At 40.3% G+C, this 19440-nt stretch overlaps 1 protein-coding gene across 1 annotated transcript; it reads left to right on the forward strand.

The window, feature by feature from the left end:
• Window positions 1–2827: 2827 nt before the first annotated feature.
• LOC310892102 (nuclear pore complex protein Nup153-like) lies at window positions 2828–17802 on the forward strand (the record flags this gene model as incomplete). Its single annotated transcript, XM_083854273.1, has 6 exons — window positions 2828–3023; window positions 4843–5091; window positions 6350–6441; window positions 6524–6646; window positions 8482–8592; window positions 17797–17802. The coding sequence occupies 6 exons, from the start codon at window positions 2828–2830 to the stop codon at window positions 17800–17802; spliced, it is 777 nt and encodes a 258-aa protein (XP_083710399.1).
• Window positions 17803–19440: the final 1638 nt, after the last annotated feature.

Below are 19440 nucleotides of genomic sequence, written 5' to 3' on the forward strand. Positions count from 1 at the left end.
GAGGAGGAGGAGGAGGAGCGGCCGGCGGCAAGGTGAAGAGGCGGCGCCACCGTTTGGGCGCCGCGAAGCCCCCCTGTGCCAGGAGCAAGCGGGTGAGGAGCGGCCCCCCCACAGCGGGCCCTTCCCCCTCAGCCCACCAGTTACCCCCTTACTTACCCCCTTACCTTACCCGCCCCTTTATCCCCTTAGTTACTCCCTACCCACCTCCTTACCCCCTTAGTTACCCCCTCGACCGCTTAGTTACCCCCTTAGTTACCCCCTCGACCGCTTAGTTACCCCCTTAGTTACCCCCTCGACCGCTTAGTTACCCCCTTAGTTACCCCCTCAACGGCTTAGTTACCCCCTTAGTTACCCCCTCAACCGTTTAGTTACCCCCTTAGTTACCCCCTCAGCCCCTTACTAACCCCCTCAGTTACCCCCTCAGCCCCTTACTTACCCCCTTACCTTACCCGCCCCTTTATCCCCTTAGTTACCCCCTACCCACCTCCTTACCCCCTTAGTTACCCCCTCAACGGCTTAGTTACCCCCTTAGTTACCCCCTCAGCCCCTTCCTAACCCCCTCAGTTACCCCCTCAGCCCCTTCCTAACCCCCTCAGTTACCCCCTCAGCCCCTTACTTACCCCCTTACCCCTCTACCCAGCCCATTACCCCCCTCCTCCCCCTCCCCTTCACCCCCAGCCCGCTGCCCTCAGGACCCCCAGTGCCACCCCCAGGGCTTTCCCCGCTCCCTGCACCCCTCCTCAGCCCATCATCAATTCTCTGAACGTTACCTGCCAGGCTTTGCTTCTCGTTTGTGCTGTAGGGTACAGCAGGTTGATGGTGAAAGCGGTCCGTCAATTCGGGGTGTGAAAATCCCCGTGCTGGAGGGGGGACGCGCCGAGATCCCTCCCAGCAGCTCTTTGCTAAGAAATGTCAGGACGCCCAGAGAGATGCTCTGGAGATGCCCTCTGCACATGTTTGTTCAGCCAAAACCTCTCCGCTATTAAATGAGCAACGTAGCTGAGGGGATTGATTATCATATGCAAAACCAAGGGAGCGCTACGCATGGATAGCTGCTCATTTAGGTTTTTATCACTTGCAGAAATGCCAAGTCCCTTATACCACATATTGACAATCAATCTTGTCCATCTAAAGCTGGCCTGGAAGGGCAATGCAAACATTCCCCACGCTTACAGAGCAACCGTTGAAACCTCTGGCTTGAACAGTGCATTAATGTTGAAAGTGCCATAGCTTGCGTGTGCCGACACTGTGTAGCTAACTGATAAACCTTACACGTGGATTAAAAATAATCAGTGGAGATGGTTTTCTAACTTTTCCATTGTCTGTTATCTCTGCGTGTTTTCCAGTAGGTTTATTTAAAGAGTGTGCCAGAGCAAACACGTGCGTGGGGATATCTGGGGGATTCTGCACAGAGAATGGCTGCTGCACATCCAGCACAGATCAAATTAACAGTAACTTATCGGGGAAGAATTTTAATGATCTGATAAATAGACAAACTGATAGGTGTTACATGTGTGCATTTATTATAGCAGTTAGCTTTGTAACCAGACGAATCGTGCAAATGTTCATAACGTAAAAGGACGAGCTTTGAGCAGATAGCTTGCTTAGAGCATTTGTCAATTAATTTCAGTTTATTTTCAATATCATGTCCACTCTGCAGAAGGTTCTGTGGCTTAATGTTAATTGTCTCTCAGTGATGCAGTTGGGGAGGCACGAAAGCGACCGATGCGATTTTGTGAGGTTATACCTCTGGTTCTGATCCCTACCCCGCTGTTTTTCTCATCCTTCCCCCTACAACTTTAGTCGATAAGTCGATTCTTAGAAATACTTAAATAGATGTGTTTTGTGTGCTTGTGATCGTAATTACAGCCCACCAAACCCTCTGTCTCTTACCATTAAGCTCTGAAGGTGCCTGGGCACTGTAGACAGTATAGTTAGCAGCTTCAAAGTTCCTGGGAACTAGTCCTGGATCTAATTTACTTTTTTTTTTTCCCCCTGCCTGCAGGAGGGATGATTAGCAGGATGCCTAGCTCATGATTGTCAGCTTTCTGGATATTATTTTTTATTATTAATTTTTATTATTAATTATATTCATTTATATTAATGTATCTTTTATTTAACCGTAGTTCCTGGGGCTTTCGGTCAGGTGGGAATTCTCCGATCGTACCCGATGTATGCCGCAGAGTCAGTCTTCTACAAAATACAGCAACAGCTTTAGAAGGCTCTTGCAAGAGGAGGTGCTGGTGCTATAGCTATAGCTGTGTTTCTTGCAGGACATCTTCTGGGTTAGCCTGACTGTTGAGAGCAGAACTGGTTTTTGTGCGTATAGTCACTGCAATTCAGCATTACTAAAATTGAAAATATTTAGATTCACTGATTTTAATGGGTAGTATGGTCCTGACTGTCGCAGTAGATAATTGCTGAACTTCTGGTTTAGTTGGTTTTCACGTGAGGGTGCGAAGAGGAAGAGTCCTGGAACAAGTCTGTAGGTCAGGAGCTGTTCAGGCGTAGAGTTTCCTGATAGCCTTGCAGATTGACGACCTGCTGGTGAATTTTGGCAGAGGTTTCAAAACTTTGAACCTTGCCAAGGTCACTTGGAAGTGCAGACAGTGATAGGTAGTTGTAAATCAATCTTAGGTGAATTTTAGGTTTACCAGAAGTGTAGCGATCCTATGCCAGGGATCAACCTCGTCGTTGTCTTCTGAATATTTGCTGTATAATATCTGTCTTCAAGGTCCGTGGAAGGTGGTATCGCAGCATATGCTGTTGACTGTGTTTCTGTAATTAAACAAGTGTTTTTTCTTTCAAGCAGGGAATAATTAGCAGAATGACAGAAACGGTGAAAAATATTGTACCGGCCTGGCTGCAGAAGTATTTCAATAAGCGTGAGGAGGAGTGTGTAGACAGAAATGAATCTGCAAACCAGGAGGAGACTCCGGTAAACTATCATCACGATTATTCAGATGAAGATACCATAATCGATGAGAGATTCACGCCTGAACCAGCAGGAATTAGTAGACGAGGTATGTGAAAAATCATTTGGAATTCTGGCCATCTGTATTTATTCACAGATTTCTAGTTTTGAATCTGAATTTCAAAAGGAAATTGGAATGAGGGTTTTGACAGAATGAAAAAAAAAACAAACAATCAAAAAAGTCGAAACAACTGTTTGTGAAACCGTCTTAGCTTTAAACTGTATACACAGTTACGAAGCATACATCTTATGCTCTTGGAAGGCATCAGTTAACTTTAGGTACTCTATTAGCCAGGTGCTAAATGCTGAAAATAAGTCATTTGCAAGTGTGCTGGGTTGCATTTTCCATCTTTTAAAAGATATGGAATGAAAATCTGTCTAATTGCCTAAGGCAATTAAAAAAATTAATTTGTTTTGCAGTCTTCGAAACAAAAGACTAGATGCTAGAATGGCAGAGGAAAATTCCGTCTCGTGTCCCGACTTTGTTTGTTTTGTTTTGTTTTTTTTTTTGTTTTGGGCTTTGATCAATTTAGTAAAGTTCCTTGTTAACTTGATGGTGAACTGGGGAACTTGTGCACGGATGTGGTTTATGAGATTATTATCCTTAAAATATTCAATAATTTTAAGGTCTACGCGGGGGGAGGGGGTGTCTTTGAAAAGGTATTTGACCGTTGGCAACGAGGTTTGCAACTCCTTTACCTCATGAAAGATTAATTTGTCTTATATCCAGTGCCTCTCACTGTTCCTGTAGTCCTGTTGTATAAATTTGCATCTATTCTTATTTGAGTTTCTCTTAAATTAGCTGTTTTGGGGAAGTCAGCTTTTAATAAGTAAAGAAGTTTTGTCTGAGCGTGCGTAGGTAACCATAGATAATGTGGAAAGTCAGTTGCTTCTGTTGTTGGCAGAATCAAAAAATAAGGAGGAAATATCTTTGCCTCCAATCTCATCTAATTGTAAACAAGGAGATTGATGGCTTTCTGTGTAGCTGTAGCTTGGGAATGAGTTTGGAGAAAAGAATAGAGAAGGTCTTCGTGACTGAGGAACACATGTTGGCTTTCCTATGTAACTGCGTGAAAGGAGCTTTCAGTAAGAACAGCTGCACTGCAAGCTTGCTAACTCCAGGAGATCAGGAGCAGGTGGACACCCTGGAACCTTTTGCAGCTTATGTTGCTGTCCGTGGGTGTCGAATACTATGCTTAAGAATAAGATTTTTTTTAGCAAGATAGACTTCAAGGCCACCTATTCCAGGCCACTGGCATTGTTTGCAGACCCTTTGCTTCAAGAGGGAAAAATGCTCATCTGGTTACTTGGGTCAACATCCTTGTCCCTTGGGTCAAAATCCCAATAGTTAATGGGTAGGAGATGATGTTTTGCCTCTAACGTGAGCTGATATGGAAGAACTTGGGAAAAAAGTACTGCAAACGTTCATTTTCATGTTGTGTATTCAGATTAATGTAACCTTTGTTCCAATATTATGGAAGCTGCAGTGTTATCTGTAATTTACCGTGTAATCTCAAATTTTGTAAAGCTTATTGCAAGCTGTACATGGGAGAAGGAGTATATATGTTTGATTTAGTGAACGGCCAAGTCAGCGTTAGAGCATTTGAGCACGGGGTCAGAATGTGGTGTTGTAAATCCTCATAGTTAACTACTTCTGGATGCAACATTAATACTGTGTATCGCAAGCAGTGTTGTTGTTGTAGCCAGACAGTTAGATGCAACCGTATCTGGGTGAGGAAGAAGTTAAATTTGGCTTCTCTCTTTTTGCGCTTAGAACTTGGCAATAGCATGGCTGTCGATAGGAAACAGGTTTTGGCTTCTGTGAGCTTGTCTATAGCAAAGCTAATTATCTCCCTGTTCTTGTCTAGAACCATCCACAAGTAGATCAGCACTGAACTTCCCAGTTGTGTTAACAAGGCCCTCTCTTCGTCGGAGCCGTCTGAATTATACCATGCTGGATTCTCCTGTCCCACCTTGTCAGCCCTCGACATCTTCTATATTTGGCATTGGCAGTCCTAGGCTGTCCTTGATAAAAGAAATAGAAGATTCTACCTCTCAACAAGACGATGATAACATCTCAACAACCAGTGATTCCTCCTCTAGAGCATCTGATGAAGGTGATTTTTGTGTTCTCTGTTTAATTGACTTTTTTTTTAATGTGAAGTACCTTGCGTTCTTTAATATTCCACATCACCTTAGTAAATAAAATAGGTGAATGTCAACTTTGGATGCGAGAATTAAATTGAATTTTTAGTGTTTTAGAAGTATATAATCCTATCACCTTTTTAATAGAAGCGTGCTTTGGAATACGTTTATGATACCCTGATGTTAGAAAGAGTCAATGCTGAAATATACACATTCAGCTAGGTTATATGTAAATTTTGAACTGGGACGGTAGGAAATCAGGCTGACTTGCCGTAACTTGACAACTAGGCTGATTGTCTAGAAGGAAGAGTGACTCAGAATATCTAACAGACAGCTGGTTAAATGTGAATAAGTGCAGGTGACAAATAGGAACACGAGATGTTTTCCTGTGTTTCAGCAAGAGAAGATAAAGAAACTACTCTGTCATAAGCTATAGGCTGTTTTTTGACCTTTCTTGGTAGAAGGCTTCAGCTGTCAATACTTTTCATGTCTTTTGCCAAATTCATTGAGGAAAGCACACCATTTTAAAATAAAAAATAAGCATCGTGTCGATGTAGGTTGGTACGTAGGTCTTCTCGCTGAAAGGGCGAACAGCAGGTTTGCAGCTTTTTCTAGTCCCCCATATAGACAGGGACTGACGTGTGCTCAGCAGGTTTTCCAGAGAACTTTTGTACAGCTGAGTAGTAGAGTAGAGTTGCTGGGCTTTAGCAATATAACCTGAGTGCACTAGAACTTTCTGGTGTGTCTTCGTAAAACATACATGGGCAGAAGATCGTTAACTCTTAGAGCAGCCTTTGGGGAATCTTCCAGGTTTAAAACCTGTGCGATTATGATCTGTGCTGGCCTCCAGCCTTTTACCAACACAGAAAAAAGCTTTGTCCGTACAAATGCACTGATGTTTATGCGGTCCTCTTTTATCTTAGCCTGAAGGAAAAAAATATCTGCATTGGAAGCACAGTATTAACTTGGTAAGATTGCTGAAAACTACTTGCAGCTCTGTGAACAGTTTTCAAGTTTGTAGGTGATACTTGGTTTTCAGTCTGTACGTGAAGTTGATCTATTTAAGGAAGCTGAAGTCATGCTTATTTTTCTGTATTGAAGAACTTGAATTAGTGTGATCTTTATTGTTAAAGTTCTGTACGTACGAGAGGCATTTACATCTAGCATACGTCATTTTGGCAGATGTTGCAGTTTTAAAAAATACTTCATCATCACTGCTCTTGCCCGCAGGAGCTGAAAGAACTCATTCCCTCTCGCAGCATTCTGCAGCTAGCTCTAAGAAACCCGCATTCGGTTTATCTGCTTTTGGAGGACTGTGTCCTGTAAGTACTGCACAGTATTTCTTTTAATCAGTTTGAATGTGTACCTGTTTTTCTATCCACCTATCGTACTGTGTTTCCGTAGGCACGTGGAAGCACATCTGTTTTTAAGCAAAACCAGCTTGGGTTTTCTCCATTTTACCCCGGAAAGACGGCCTATGGTGGTGCAGCTGTAAGATCAAGGCAGCGAAGAACGGAACCTTATCGGGTATGACAAAAGTAGTGTAGTATTAGTAGTCAAATGCAGTAGTCAAACCTGGCTAATATTTATCTGTGGATCTTCTTTTCCAAGCATGCCTACATTCATGCTATGGATATGTTGTATAAACCTGCAGTCTTTGAAAATATCTAAAATCAACTTTGCTGATCCTTTGTTCTTCTGGTACACAGAGGCATGCAGGACTAAATGCAGTCCCAAGATAAGCAGTAACATGCTTTCTGTTTTGAACGATTCATATAGTTCTTGGAGAGAGTTATTTGCCCCCAAGTGTTCTTGGAAATAGCAAATAAAAACTGCTGACAACTCTGATTAGCTAGAGCTGAATCGAAAAGGAAAGTCAAGTCAGGTTTGGTAGGAATGTATTTAAATGAAAGTGACTTTTATCGATAAATCAAAAGGAATTTTAAGAAAATGAAAACGCGGGTTTGCTGGCTCTGTTCTGACAGTCCATTTCTGCAACGGAAAAAGGGCAGTACAAGTACCTCACTTACGGGAAACCTTGAAACCTTGTGGTGCAAAGCTGGGAACCCTCTTTGGTCGGCTATTTTTGTTTTTTACAATATTACTGCATTATGGTAAAAAGAGAAACCAAAATACTAGGCTTTTAAAGGAGAGAGTAGCTTGCTTCTTGCTGCTTGCTGTGAATGACAGCAAGGTACTAGAGAGTCCAGCGAAGGGCCACCAAGAAGATCAAGGGACTGGGAGCACCTCTCCTCTGAGGAGAGGCAGGGACTGCTGGGCCTGTTTAGCATGGAGGAGAGGAGGTTTGGGGGGATCTTATTGGTGTATATAAATACCTGAATGGATGGTGCAAAGAGCATAGAGAGCCATTGTGTTTTCAGCGGTGCCCAGTGCCAGGTCAAGAGGCAACAGGCACAAACTGAAATGTGAGGCTCTGTCTGAGCATCAGGAAATGCTTTTGCACTGTGCGGGTGATGGAGCCCTGGCACAGGTTGCCCGGAGAGGCTGTGGAGTCTCCCTCTTTGGAGGTCTTCAAGAGCTGACTTGACATGGTCCTGGGCAACCTGCTCGGGGTGGCCCTGCTCGAGCGGGGGGGTAGACCAGGCGATCTCTAGAGGTCACTTCCAACCTTAACCATTCTGTGGTTCTGTGAGTCTCACTTGTGTTTTTACATGCTGCGTGGTCTGCTTCCTGTCTTCACATCGTGTGATAAGCACAGTGTGGTTATATGAGGGGTTTAACCTGGGAAGAAAAAAAGTCACACCAAAGGAAGTTTTCGACTGATATTTGAAGTTGGGTGGTGCAAATAAACAGTTTACTTTTTCAGTGTAATGTTTAGATCTGTTACAGTTTAAGTCAGATCTTTATCTTTTAAGACAAAGATTTGCAGCCAACTTTAATCTTGGGGGAAGGGAGGAAGCAAGAGAGAAGTAAAACTAGTTCCTGGTTATGATTGTATACACTGATTTTAAGATGGTACACTTAGACCATCGTGAAACTCTGAGGTCTGTGTTGTTACTGAAAATGCTTTCTGTACCACAAGCCTTTTCTTGAGTTCTGTTTCCCTGATTACTGCTTCGGAGGCCTTAGCAGTCCTAGCATCATCCGTCTTGACCTTTTACAAGTACGGAGTTCTTTTATTGCTCGTGCAACAAGCACGTGCAAGATGCACTGAGGCCCAAGGTAAACTTCATTAAACTCCGAATGTATTCTCTTCTTTATGGCTTAAACTCCCAGTGACTGCATTTTTCTCTGTCATCAGAATATATTGATTGTATCATCAGTGTAGCCTTGGGACGTAAAATACATGCCTCTTTAGCTCAGAATTGACCATTGTAACACTTAAAATGCTAATTTTTCAGGCACAAAGGAGAGCGAAAGCTAGACAAGAAACTGTGCGGTCCCGCGCTACGTTAAGTACCTCAGCACGGCGCATCTTGGAGGCAATGGAGAAGCTGTCAAGCCCTTTGTTGGTAAATAGCACTTCTTTTAATCTGTTTTTGCTTCATGTGTTTATAAAACTTAGTAAATGTGCCATCAAAGCATAAAGATAAAACTATTCTTCCTTACGTTGTGGCCGGTTTAATTTATTGCGCTGTTTTTTCAACAGGATGCTAAAAGAATGGCATCTGTTTTGCCGCTGTGTTGTGTAAGTTGACCATGAACCCCCACATTTTTGTTGCAGGGAACCCTCTCTCTCAGGAAAAAAAAAAAATGCCCTCTAATATTTATGCTTTGTTTTTTCCCTTAGCCTCCGGACATAGATAAACCGGATATTACTGACTTCCAGTCCAAACGAAGAAAGGTAAGAACCAATAATGTCTTAAGCTGAGGTAGATAACTTTTTCAATGCTTTATCACTATTAGAAAAATTTTCTCAAACCTCAGTGACAACATAGACATCAAATCAAGTTAATATTGGCATGTATCCACAATAGATGATGGGTTGTGAAGATTACTCAGGTTAAGAATTATGTTATCTTTGTAAGTTGAGAGCAACAACTCTAGAACACACCAAGTCGTTTTATCTTGTCCCCCAACTTGGGGGGAAGCTGCATATTAAAATTCCTGTTGAGGCAAGTTTTCTCTTGAAGAAATGATCACAAATAGAAAAATACTGATTGAGTGGTCATATAGACTTTGTACAGACTTCCGTGTTCATTCGGGCACAGAAAACTAGTTTTTGTGCTTTTTATCACCATTCAAAGTAAAGAGGAGGAAAATTGTTAATTTCCGACGCTATAAATCTTACGCTCCTAAATTCCTATTTGGAGGTAGCACAGAACTGGTGATAATGCTGTGGTAAAGCATGATTTCCTTTCATTTTCTTTAAAAAATGAAAACTAGTCATCTTTTTTTGATGACTTTAGTTAGGGGTATCATTAAACTGCAAAACTGTACCAGGCACAATAGCTCTTGGTGTATTAAATGCCTAACTGGGGGAATTAATATTTTTCATTTTTACCTTTAAAACCAGCGATGAACCATCGTTGGAGTCTGATAAATTTTCCATAAAATTAAATGGGCATCTCTTTCTGCGAAAACATCTGTGTTTCCAGTATCAGTCTGAGTGTACAAATGACCACTTGTTAAGTGTATGGGCTTCTTAGGCTGGAAATCAAAGTGGACAGTAATACTGGTTGCTTATTGCTTTTAACTCTTTCAATCTCTGTATTGTTTAGCCAGCACAATCTCCATTTGGTAAAGTTCTAAAATGAATGTAGCAGCAACTGCTTAGTTTTTAGGGGGGTAGAGGTTTTTTTTTTCTTTTTCTTTTTCGACGCTATAAATCTTAACGCTCCTAAATTCCTATTTGGAGGTAGCACAGAACTGGTGATAATGCTGTGGTAAAGCATGATTTCCTTTCATTTTCTTTAAAAAATGAAAACTAGTCATCTTTTTTTGACGACTTTAGTTAGGGGTATCCTTGGGCTTATTAAATTGCAAAACCCTTAAATGACCACTTGAAGATCAGGTGACTGAAGGAAATAACAAGATGTGCAAACTTTTCATCTTCTGTTCTAATGAGCAAAGGGACAGTGTCTCAAGAAGTTTCTGTGCTAATTCCTTGATTGGATGGATGTATAATTAAGTTTACAATCACTTCAGAGTTTACAAACATCTCAGATTTCCTGGACCATCTTTTCACCATCTGCCAAATTACAAGGGCATGGAGAAGTGAAGTATATCATAAATATTATCCAAATAACTAAAACCAAATCTGGTGTGAATTCTCAGTTATATTATAGCAATATACCTGTGATAAGGCATTAAGAAAGATCTGCCAGATTTGCAACAGAGAGCCTGAAATTGTCAGCCACTAAATGAATGTTGCACGCAGCTGTCAGTGGGTGAAAGGAGATAGATTGTCTATTCATAATACTAGAATTCATAATGGTGGCGGGAGAAGGGTAGCCCGCGATGAGAAGCAATTATTTGTTGAGGAGACGATCGTGTGTTTTCCTGCTAAAGTGAACATGCGGTTGACGGAACACTTGTGCACTCAGGCTAAACTTCTGCAGTGGGTAGCAGTGATGTGGTATTTTTCTTATTTCAAGGAACTGTACCAGGCAGAATAGCTCTTGGTGTATTGAATGCCTAACTGGGGGAATTAATATTTTTCTTTTTTACCTTTAAAACCAGCAATGAACCGTCGTTCACTCGAAGTAGATTTGTGAACTTACATAAAACATGTCTTATTCAAGGTTTCAAACTGAATGTAATATTTTTTAGAAAGATGTATTTTTGTATACTTTAGAGAGAGTGTGAATCCTATTACTAAGAGCTGGGAGATACTGTGAAATTAAAGCTGCAGCGTAAACAATTTCCTGTTGGTATTGATTTGAACAATAGCATGCTTCCTAAGACTGTATTTTCTGATCCTTAAGACCGCAGGCGGAGCCATCGGTAAATCTTGTAGCCTTTAGGGTTTGTTTTCTGTCTGACAGTTCAGTTAAGTCAGTTTTGCAGAACACGCAGTGGTCTGTGTTAAAAATTAACTCTGGTCTGTGAAAATGCTTTGAAAAGGGAAGTCAAACCCACTACTTGAAGTGCATCTAATGCACATGTAAAGCATTGGATCATATTTTAATGAATGAGATTATTGTAAGATTGACAAGTTGTTTTTTTTTTGAGTGTGTTCTATTGTTTGTGTAACTTTGAAGAGGGAAAATGTAGGGAATGTGAAGCCCAGAAGCCTGTATAATTAGTTGCTTAACACTTCGAATGTTAAATTAATGAATTAAGCTACTAAAAAAAAAAATCACAGTGTGGGCAGAGGAAAAGATAGGAGCATATTCTAGGAACATGGGTTATTTTAATTATGGTAGCATGAATTATTTTGTCTATGAAGCTAACTGCCAAATTTTGAAATGGAATTCAGTCAGACTTTGGCTACTTATATATAGCTTTATGGATTTCGTTACTGGTTTTCTGGTGATTTCCCTCTACAAGTTGAACGGTCTTCAGAATTTTCAAATTGTATTCACTGAGTGCCAAGACCGATGGGGGGAGGTTTATAGTTCTGTAATTTGTTTTCATCAATAAATATTGGAATTAATTTGGGTGGACGTAAGGATAAATTGATTGCTGTTTCCCTTTCAAAGCTGGAATCCCAGAATGCATTCCAGCCTCCACCTGTTAAGAGACTTGTGACACCAACGGTAAACCGTCAACCGATGCGTTATACGCGGTATTCTGAACCATCACCGACTTCAACTACTCAGTCCAGCAAAATTTGCCAGAGAGGAGACACAAAGTTCCAAGTGAGTACATTTTTGAGTCTTTATGTGCCTGTTTTTTTTTCCAGTCTTGGAATGTTTCTCAAACCAATTGTTATCCTATCTTTGCAAAAAGTACTGATAGTATGTTTGAGGCGAGCTTTAAGGCAGTGGGAACCATTGTGAAATAGATTGAGCTTTTATGGATTTAATTCTGTTTTTGGAACACTCAGTGTCTTGTGGTTGTTTTCACGATGTCATGATGTGCTATTGAGTCATCCTGTTGTCAGTGAAAGAATATTAAAAGACAGAAATGTTTTCCTTTTATATTCTCATGTACACAAAGCTGTCACTGATGAAACATGCTCGTGTTCTGTGTAAACTATTCCAGGTGAGCTATGTGCTCCAAGTGAGAGTTCTGACAATGTGCTGAGTTATCGGTTTTGATTGCTTTGGAGTAGATGGAGTCTAATAAATTTTCCATAAAATTAAATGGGCATCTCTTTCTGCGAAAACATCTGTGTTTCCAGTATCAGTCTGAGTGTACAAATGACCACGTGTTAAGTGTATGGGCTTCTTAGGCTGGAAATCAAAGTGGTCAGTAATACTGGTTGCTTATTGCTTTTAACTCTTTCAATCTCTGTATTGTTTAGCCAGCACAATCTCCATTTGGTAAAGTTCTAAAATGAATGTAGCAGCAACTGCTTAGTTTTTAGGGGGGTAGAGTTTTTTTTTTTCTTGTTTGTTGATAAATGATAGAAAACAGAAAAGTATGTCCCTTTTACGGGGCTGGTAAACACAAGTTTTGATGAAAACTCTCCCCCCCACACACACAATTTTTGTCATTTTGTTTAAAATAATTACTTTCTTTGTTAGAGGATTTGACAAATTTGATTTAGTGTTCTATCAGTTTGTCCTCAATGCTGAGTGAAGCAGTGATGCTTACTTTAGCCCCAAAATTTAACTGAACTGTACCCACAATGCTGAATTAGGGAACAACGTTAAGTAGGTGAGGTGTATTCAGTGCTATAAAATTAAAAATAAATAAATAAAATAAAAACCACAAAAAACCACATGAAGTGGTTGTTGGTACTTTGTGTATTCTGTACATATTCAGCTAAGTCTTGAACTAAACTTAACTTGCAGGGGATGAGAGAGAAGACTTTGCCTGCAGAACAGCGAGCAGAACCATCTGAAAGGTATGACATCTATTAATTTAAAACTTACTTGAAGAAAGAAAGAAATCTCCTTTTTCAGTACGGTCTGCACCTGAAAGGTGGTGACAGTTCTCAGTAAAAGGAATGGGAAATCCAATGAAAATTTTGTATTTTGAGGGAGCTGCAAAGTCTGGATTGTGTTTGAAGATCAATAGAACTTTGAGAAAATTGTTGTTTTTATGAAAGGAAGGAAGATGAGCAAGAATAAAAGTACTGATACACCACTTTTTATCCCAAGTTTATCTTCTGAGTAGGATACGAAGATGGGAAACAAGGCACGTTATAATGCTGTATCCACAGAAAGGATCTTTGCTATTGGAGGCCTAATTTTTTCCTTCTACAGGAAATATGGCTCATTTTGTAGTTTGACTAAATCTGTAGCGTTACAAATTTTGCTTTGACAGATATTTCATGGTTTATAACTCAGTTTACTTATAACAAAATAATTTGTCCCTCCTAATGTTCCCTAGGGGAAAAGCTATTAGTTTTAGCTATTTAATTGCTTGCAGTTTGAAAGCTCTGTCCTAATGGGATGATTCTTTCTGAAGTATTCTTTAGAAGGTGAAGTAGGGGAAGTGAGTTACAGTTCAGGAGGATGTTTATTGATGTGTTTTTTTCTTTATTTTTTAAGCAAAAACATGGAGGAAGATTTATGATTTATTATTCTTTTTTTTAATACTCCTTTCATGATGAAGTTAATTGTCTGCTTTGAGTTCACATGAAGACCATGTGTTCTTTAGGATCATTTGAGGCCAAATGCTAACTCATCTCTAAAATAAAAAAAATCCAGCAGAATTAATTGAATTTCTTCTTGAGGAGACTGCTTTGTGTTATACTGCTTTCTTGGTTTAGGTCAAATGAGTTATCCTCCAGATAATATTGATGGCTTTTCCTTCTGGGCAAATGGTGTTTTGGGTAATAATGCTTGAGTTAAGGGACTTTGCAGTCGGTTTTTAGGGGGTCGCTCTTTTCAAAGAACAGTAGCAGGGAATTTTGTTGACTCTATGCTCATCTGCCAAGCAATTCTTATGTGACCATGGGCATTCTTTGGCTTGCAGAAAGAACTCAACACTTTGTTTTGGCATCTAAAAGTTGGACTTCACAACAACCACCTTTTTAGGGGTGGAAGCGACTGGCTTTAAGGTTCTGGTACAGGTGCAATCAGGTGCTGGGTTTTAATTATGTTTTTTTCAAACTGTTCTAAATTGTCTCTGTTAGAACTCCTTTCTACTTCTCCATTTAGGAAGGAGATACAGAAAACTCACACTGCTTTTGATTTCGTTCACAAAGTTTATTGCAGTGCCCTACCTTTTGTTTGTAGAGTAGGTAGTGGTGGTAGTGTTTTTTGTGATGCTGGTCTCTGTTGGGTGCCATGTTCTGGAGCAGGAGCACCACACTGATCTGCTGGCAAGAGTCCCTTTGGACAGTTGAGTTGGAATACTCAGTAAATCTCTGGCCCACCAATGCTATATATCTATGCGTGTGTGTGTGGGTATATATATATTTTATATCCTGAGTCCAATTGTAGATTAGACTTGCTTGAAGGCTGACAACTGTCTTTGCCCCCTTGAAGCTCACAGGTGTTAACAGAAAGAGGAATATGGGCTGTTACGGGCAAGCGATAGTTGTCTGAATGAAGATCTATTTTGATGTAAGACTTTTTTCAGAATTCTAATGGATTGACAGTTCGGATTAGAGAAAAGTCTGAGCATATGCCTTAGGGATCTGTCTTCCTCTATGCAGTTACAGTGCTAAGCAGGCTGTTGTCAAGTATTTGACAAGTTTAGACCAGTTCTCCTCCTCAGTATTGTGGGAGTTTGACCTGGTGTCTTCCAGTGCGATCTAATGCACTTTTGTACTGACTGACTGATTGGCTGCAAGATAAGCTTTGAGGTCACAGTTTTTCCAGGCATACTTCATTTTCTTGCCATAGTACTTTTGTTAGAGTTATTCCCTATTTCACTTCTGGTTTGGGTTATTTTTTCCCCATTTGCTCTTGGATTAGGATATCTTTCTCGTTTTGAGCTAGGCTTTTTTAAGTACCAGAAAAATGCCTTTGTATGCCTTACAAAAGGGATCTGTATTCATGTCTGAAAAGACTTCTGGAATGTTGGCATACCCAAACACCTCTGCTGTTCCTGCTGATGGCCACATGAAAGCCAGAGCTGCTTCTGAAGCTTAGGCCATATTACCTTGCCACACAAGTCTAAGGCGTCCCTATTCTATCAGAGCTGTTGGCAGTGTTTCCCATGTGTATGTGTGCATATGTGCACTCTTTCTGTATTTTTGTGAGCTGTTCTTTTATATCCCTGCAAAAGATACACGTGCATCGCAGAATCAGAGAACCAGTCCTATTTAAAGGAAGCACTGGAAAATAACAATCTAAATCAGCTCTTCTATTTCAGGTCTTCTGGCTTAGTCATTGTTCCCATGTGAACGGTGCACTTATGTATGTCCTTTTCATTGCTGCTGTTAATAAAGTTTTTCCTATTTAGAACATCAAGTATTTACCAGCGTTTAGCAACTTGTGAGACAGCTTTAGTTTTTTTCTGATCAGCAGGTTTCAATTCTAGGACTAATAACAGCTCTAATATCTTGAAAAAAAAATTTGGCTGGTAAGTTTTTTTTCTCTTTTTTCCCCCAACTTCTGTACTGTCGTGTGCTAGCAATGTGACCAGCTACAAATTCAGTACTGCTGCGTCCAGTGGTCTGTCTTCAGGAGTGAGTAGCGGAGGCGGCAAAATGAGAAGGGAAAGAGGAATACACTATTTATCAAGAGCTGTACAAGAACAGGTAAGTGACTCTTAAATTAATTGCTGTCACTGAGCTTACTGAAGTAACTAGCTAAGTGTGTCAGTTTTATTGCATCATAGTAAATTATAACAATACCGCTTTATTTTTGCATTGTTTTTGTTTTCTTGTGGGTTTCAGAGCAGGCTCCAATTGATTTCCTGTGTTTGAATACCTGAACTTTGCTTATGTAATTTTGAAATTTTTAATTCTCTTACCTTGGAGATTCTTCAAACTATAACATTTCTCGTTAGCAATTGAATGAATGAGTCCTAAGAAGAGAAGTTTTGGTGAAGGTTTGTATAGTTTTTCTACAGGAATGATACTTGAAACGAGTGCCAAGTATAAAAAGAAAAAAAAAGCTTAATTTTTGGTTTCATATTTAAGTCATACAGAAAGATACAGGCCAAGAGTGTGAAAAAGAGTAGTAGAAGAGAGCATTCTGCATGTCTGCTAACGATGACTCAGTTTTTGATACTCACCAAACTCATTGTGAGAGAGTTTTTTTCTCATTTTAATAGGAAAAATCTATTCCATAAAACTATGACCATGAATATTCAGATTATTTTTTCTTTTATTGGATGTTATATAAGCTGCCTGTAAGTTAATTTAAGTATTTATGTTAACATTAAGTATTTAATTAATATTAAGTTAATATTAAGTATTTAAGTTAATTTAAGTTTCAAATCATTAAATGGGACTTCTGGATGATGCAATATAAAGAAATCGTAAACACTGTTGTTTATTCCTGTAACACAAATAAAATAATGGTCCAAATATCAAAGGTTCCATAAACTTTTCAAATCAAAACTGTGAAACAGATGTAAGCTACAGGATGCACTGAATATGAGTAGTACCAACTTACATCCCTGCCTAGTCATTTCTAAGTAGATCATGATAGTACTGTACAAATTTCGGTCAGATTTTCTATGCCATTTAAAACATAACTCATCCAATCTTAGTAATCAAATAAAGTAAGTGGCAGGGATGAAAATTGAAGTTGTTAAGAGGCTCTCTTCTGATTTTTATATTTGCATCCTGATACATGGTATAGACTGTATTTACCAGAACACAATCTTCAGTGCTGCTAGTCTGACTTTCTTTGGTGCTTTTTGTGTTTAGTTTGGTTGTTGAACCTACCTGCTTCTTTAAACATTACCTTTTTCCACGTTCACTGCTGTAGTGACTTTAGAAACTTTGGCAGCTATCCTGCCTAATTTTGCAAGAGGAACACTTTCTCACTTGTCTTGAGAGTGTACTCTTAATTGAAGCCATGCGAGGGTAGTTAGAAAGGATGATGCTTCTCTAGAGCTTTGATGACTAAAGTATAGAAAAGAAAGAAAGAAAATGTGATCTGTGCCTCTCTGTTCTGCACAGGTTTTGAGTTAACTTTCAGTGTTCTTGCTGTACAGTTGTTGAATAGAGTATAATGTGGAAGCAGGCCTGCCATAAATTAAAATGACGTGGTAGACAGAGGTGGGGAGATCGGGATTTCTTCTGGAAACTTGCTTTCTCTTAATTTGTATGGATTTTTGTTCTATTTAATTTTGTTAATAAATTGGGTGGGATGGGGTGAGAAAGTAGTATGTCTTGTATAAGAAAAATTAAAATTTGCAACTTTAGGAAGTGGAGGAACCAGTGCTACCGAACATACCCCTACCCATCAGTGCTGCATCGCTGCCTCAGTTCAATTCTAGTTTCGTTGGTAGTAGCGCTGTCTCAGCGTCACCGAGCGCTGTTTCAACAGCAGCAATGAGCACGGCAACTCCAGCAGCTGCGACGGGCATGGCAAATCCATCAGAGGTGGAGGGCATGACAGATCCATCAGAGGTGGAGGGCATGACAGATCCATCGGAGGTGGAGGACTTGACAGATCTATCAGAGGAGGAGGTGGAGGACATGATATATACAACGGCAACGTCGGGCATAACATGTTCAACAGTGCCCTCAGGCTTGACATGTCCAATAATGGCGGCGGGCATGCCATACCTGCTGATGACAAAGGACAAGGCAAAGTCAACAGTGGCAACGACAAGCGTGGCAAATTCAACGGAGGCGGCAGGCATGGCAGATGCAGCAGCGACGGCGGCGGGCAAGGTAAATCTTTATGCTATAAATAATGTTTACAATGAGTATACTGCTTTATTGCGAGTTGACTTTTTCTGTGGTGCTCATGAAACTAACAAATATTAGTTTCTACGCAGCTGAATGAATTGGGGTTGTATGCCAGTTTGGGGAAAAAGGCATAAATGTTTTGATTCTGCTTCTCTCAGTCTTAGAGCCTGCCAACTCCCATTTAACGTGATTGTATAACTGCTTCAAATGCTGTGGAAGTCTGCGGGGGAAAGGGGGTGTGGACTTTATGCCAAGTTATTTATAGTGGTTTGGGCAGGGGTAGAGTTAATTTTCTTCGTAGTAGATGATGCTGTGTTGCAGATTTGTGAGCAAAACAGTGTTGGTAAGGCACTGGTGTTTTAGCTGTTGCTGAACAGTGCTTACACAGTGACAAGTCCTTTTCTGTTTCTCACGCTGCCCTGCCAGCGAGGAGGTCGGGGATGCACAAGAGGCTGGGAGGGCACTCAGCCAGGACAGCGGAGCCCAGAGGACCGAAGGGATATTCCACACCATTTAGCATCGTGCTCAGCAATAAATGCTGGGGGAAAGAAGGGGAAGGAGTGGGGAGTATGTACAGGGTTATGGCATTTGTCTTTCCAGGTAGCCATTACATGCGATGAGTCATTAATGCTACCTCAAATTTAACAACTTTACTTCTTTACTTCCGGTTCTTTTCCCTGTTCCACTTGGAGGGAGTGAGCGAGTGGCTGTGTGGTGCTTAGTTGCCTGCAATGGTTAAACCACAACTTTATTTAAGTTATTAAATTAGAGGTAACGTGGTCATATAAGCCTCACATAGAATGAGCCTAGGGTGCAATAATTGGCATATTATTGCAATAAAATAAACATTAATCTGTTCCAGAGTACTTGAAATATTTTTTGTACGGTTTGAAGTAGACAGCTGCTTTAACATGTTGAGGTGTTTGCTGAAGTTCTTGGAGTATCATTGGGCTGAGTTTGCCGTTCTTCAGCTTCCTGGCTTGCTTTTCCGTGCATTTAGACCTAAGTAGCATCTCCAGCTTTTCCTCTCAGTTTCTGGAATTTGGTTTTGAAGATATTGTCCTATACCCACTTGGAAACTTCCCTGTGTTTTATTATTACTTTTATCTGCAAAATAACTCAAACATCAGGTTTTTCGACGTCACTGCGGGACTTCTGTTGGGTAGTGAATTCAAGTAGTTGTTGCTCTTAAATATAAACCTTTAATTCTTTTGAAAATACAGATACAACCAACAAGTACTGTTAGCAGTCCTGAGTTCGCATTTTCATCTCCAGTTGTGAAATCTACTGAGGCAGAAGTGCTACCTACGTCTTCTGTAAGTAAAATAATAAAGGAGCTTGACTTTTTTTCTTAGGCATTTAGTAGGCTGTTGCAGAACACTAAAGCAGAATCTGCCTTGATGGAGAAAAGTATGTAGGCTTCTGGCTTATAATTTGTCATTCAGCATGCATGCTACAAATGTGAAGAGCAGCTTTCAGA

The sequence above is a fragment of the Anser anser genome, assembly GCF_964211835.1.
Source record: "Anser anser genome assembly, contig: HAP1_SCAFFOLD_66, whole genome shotgun sequence".
In the NCBI taxonomy this organism is placed as follows: Eukaryota; Metazoa; Chordata; class Aves; order Anseriformes; family Anatidae; genus Anser; species Anser anser.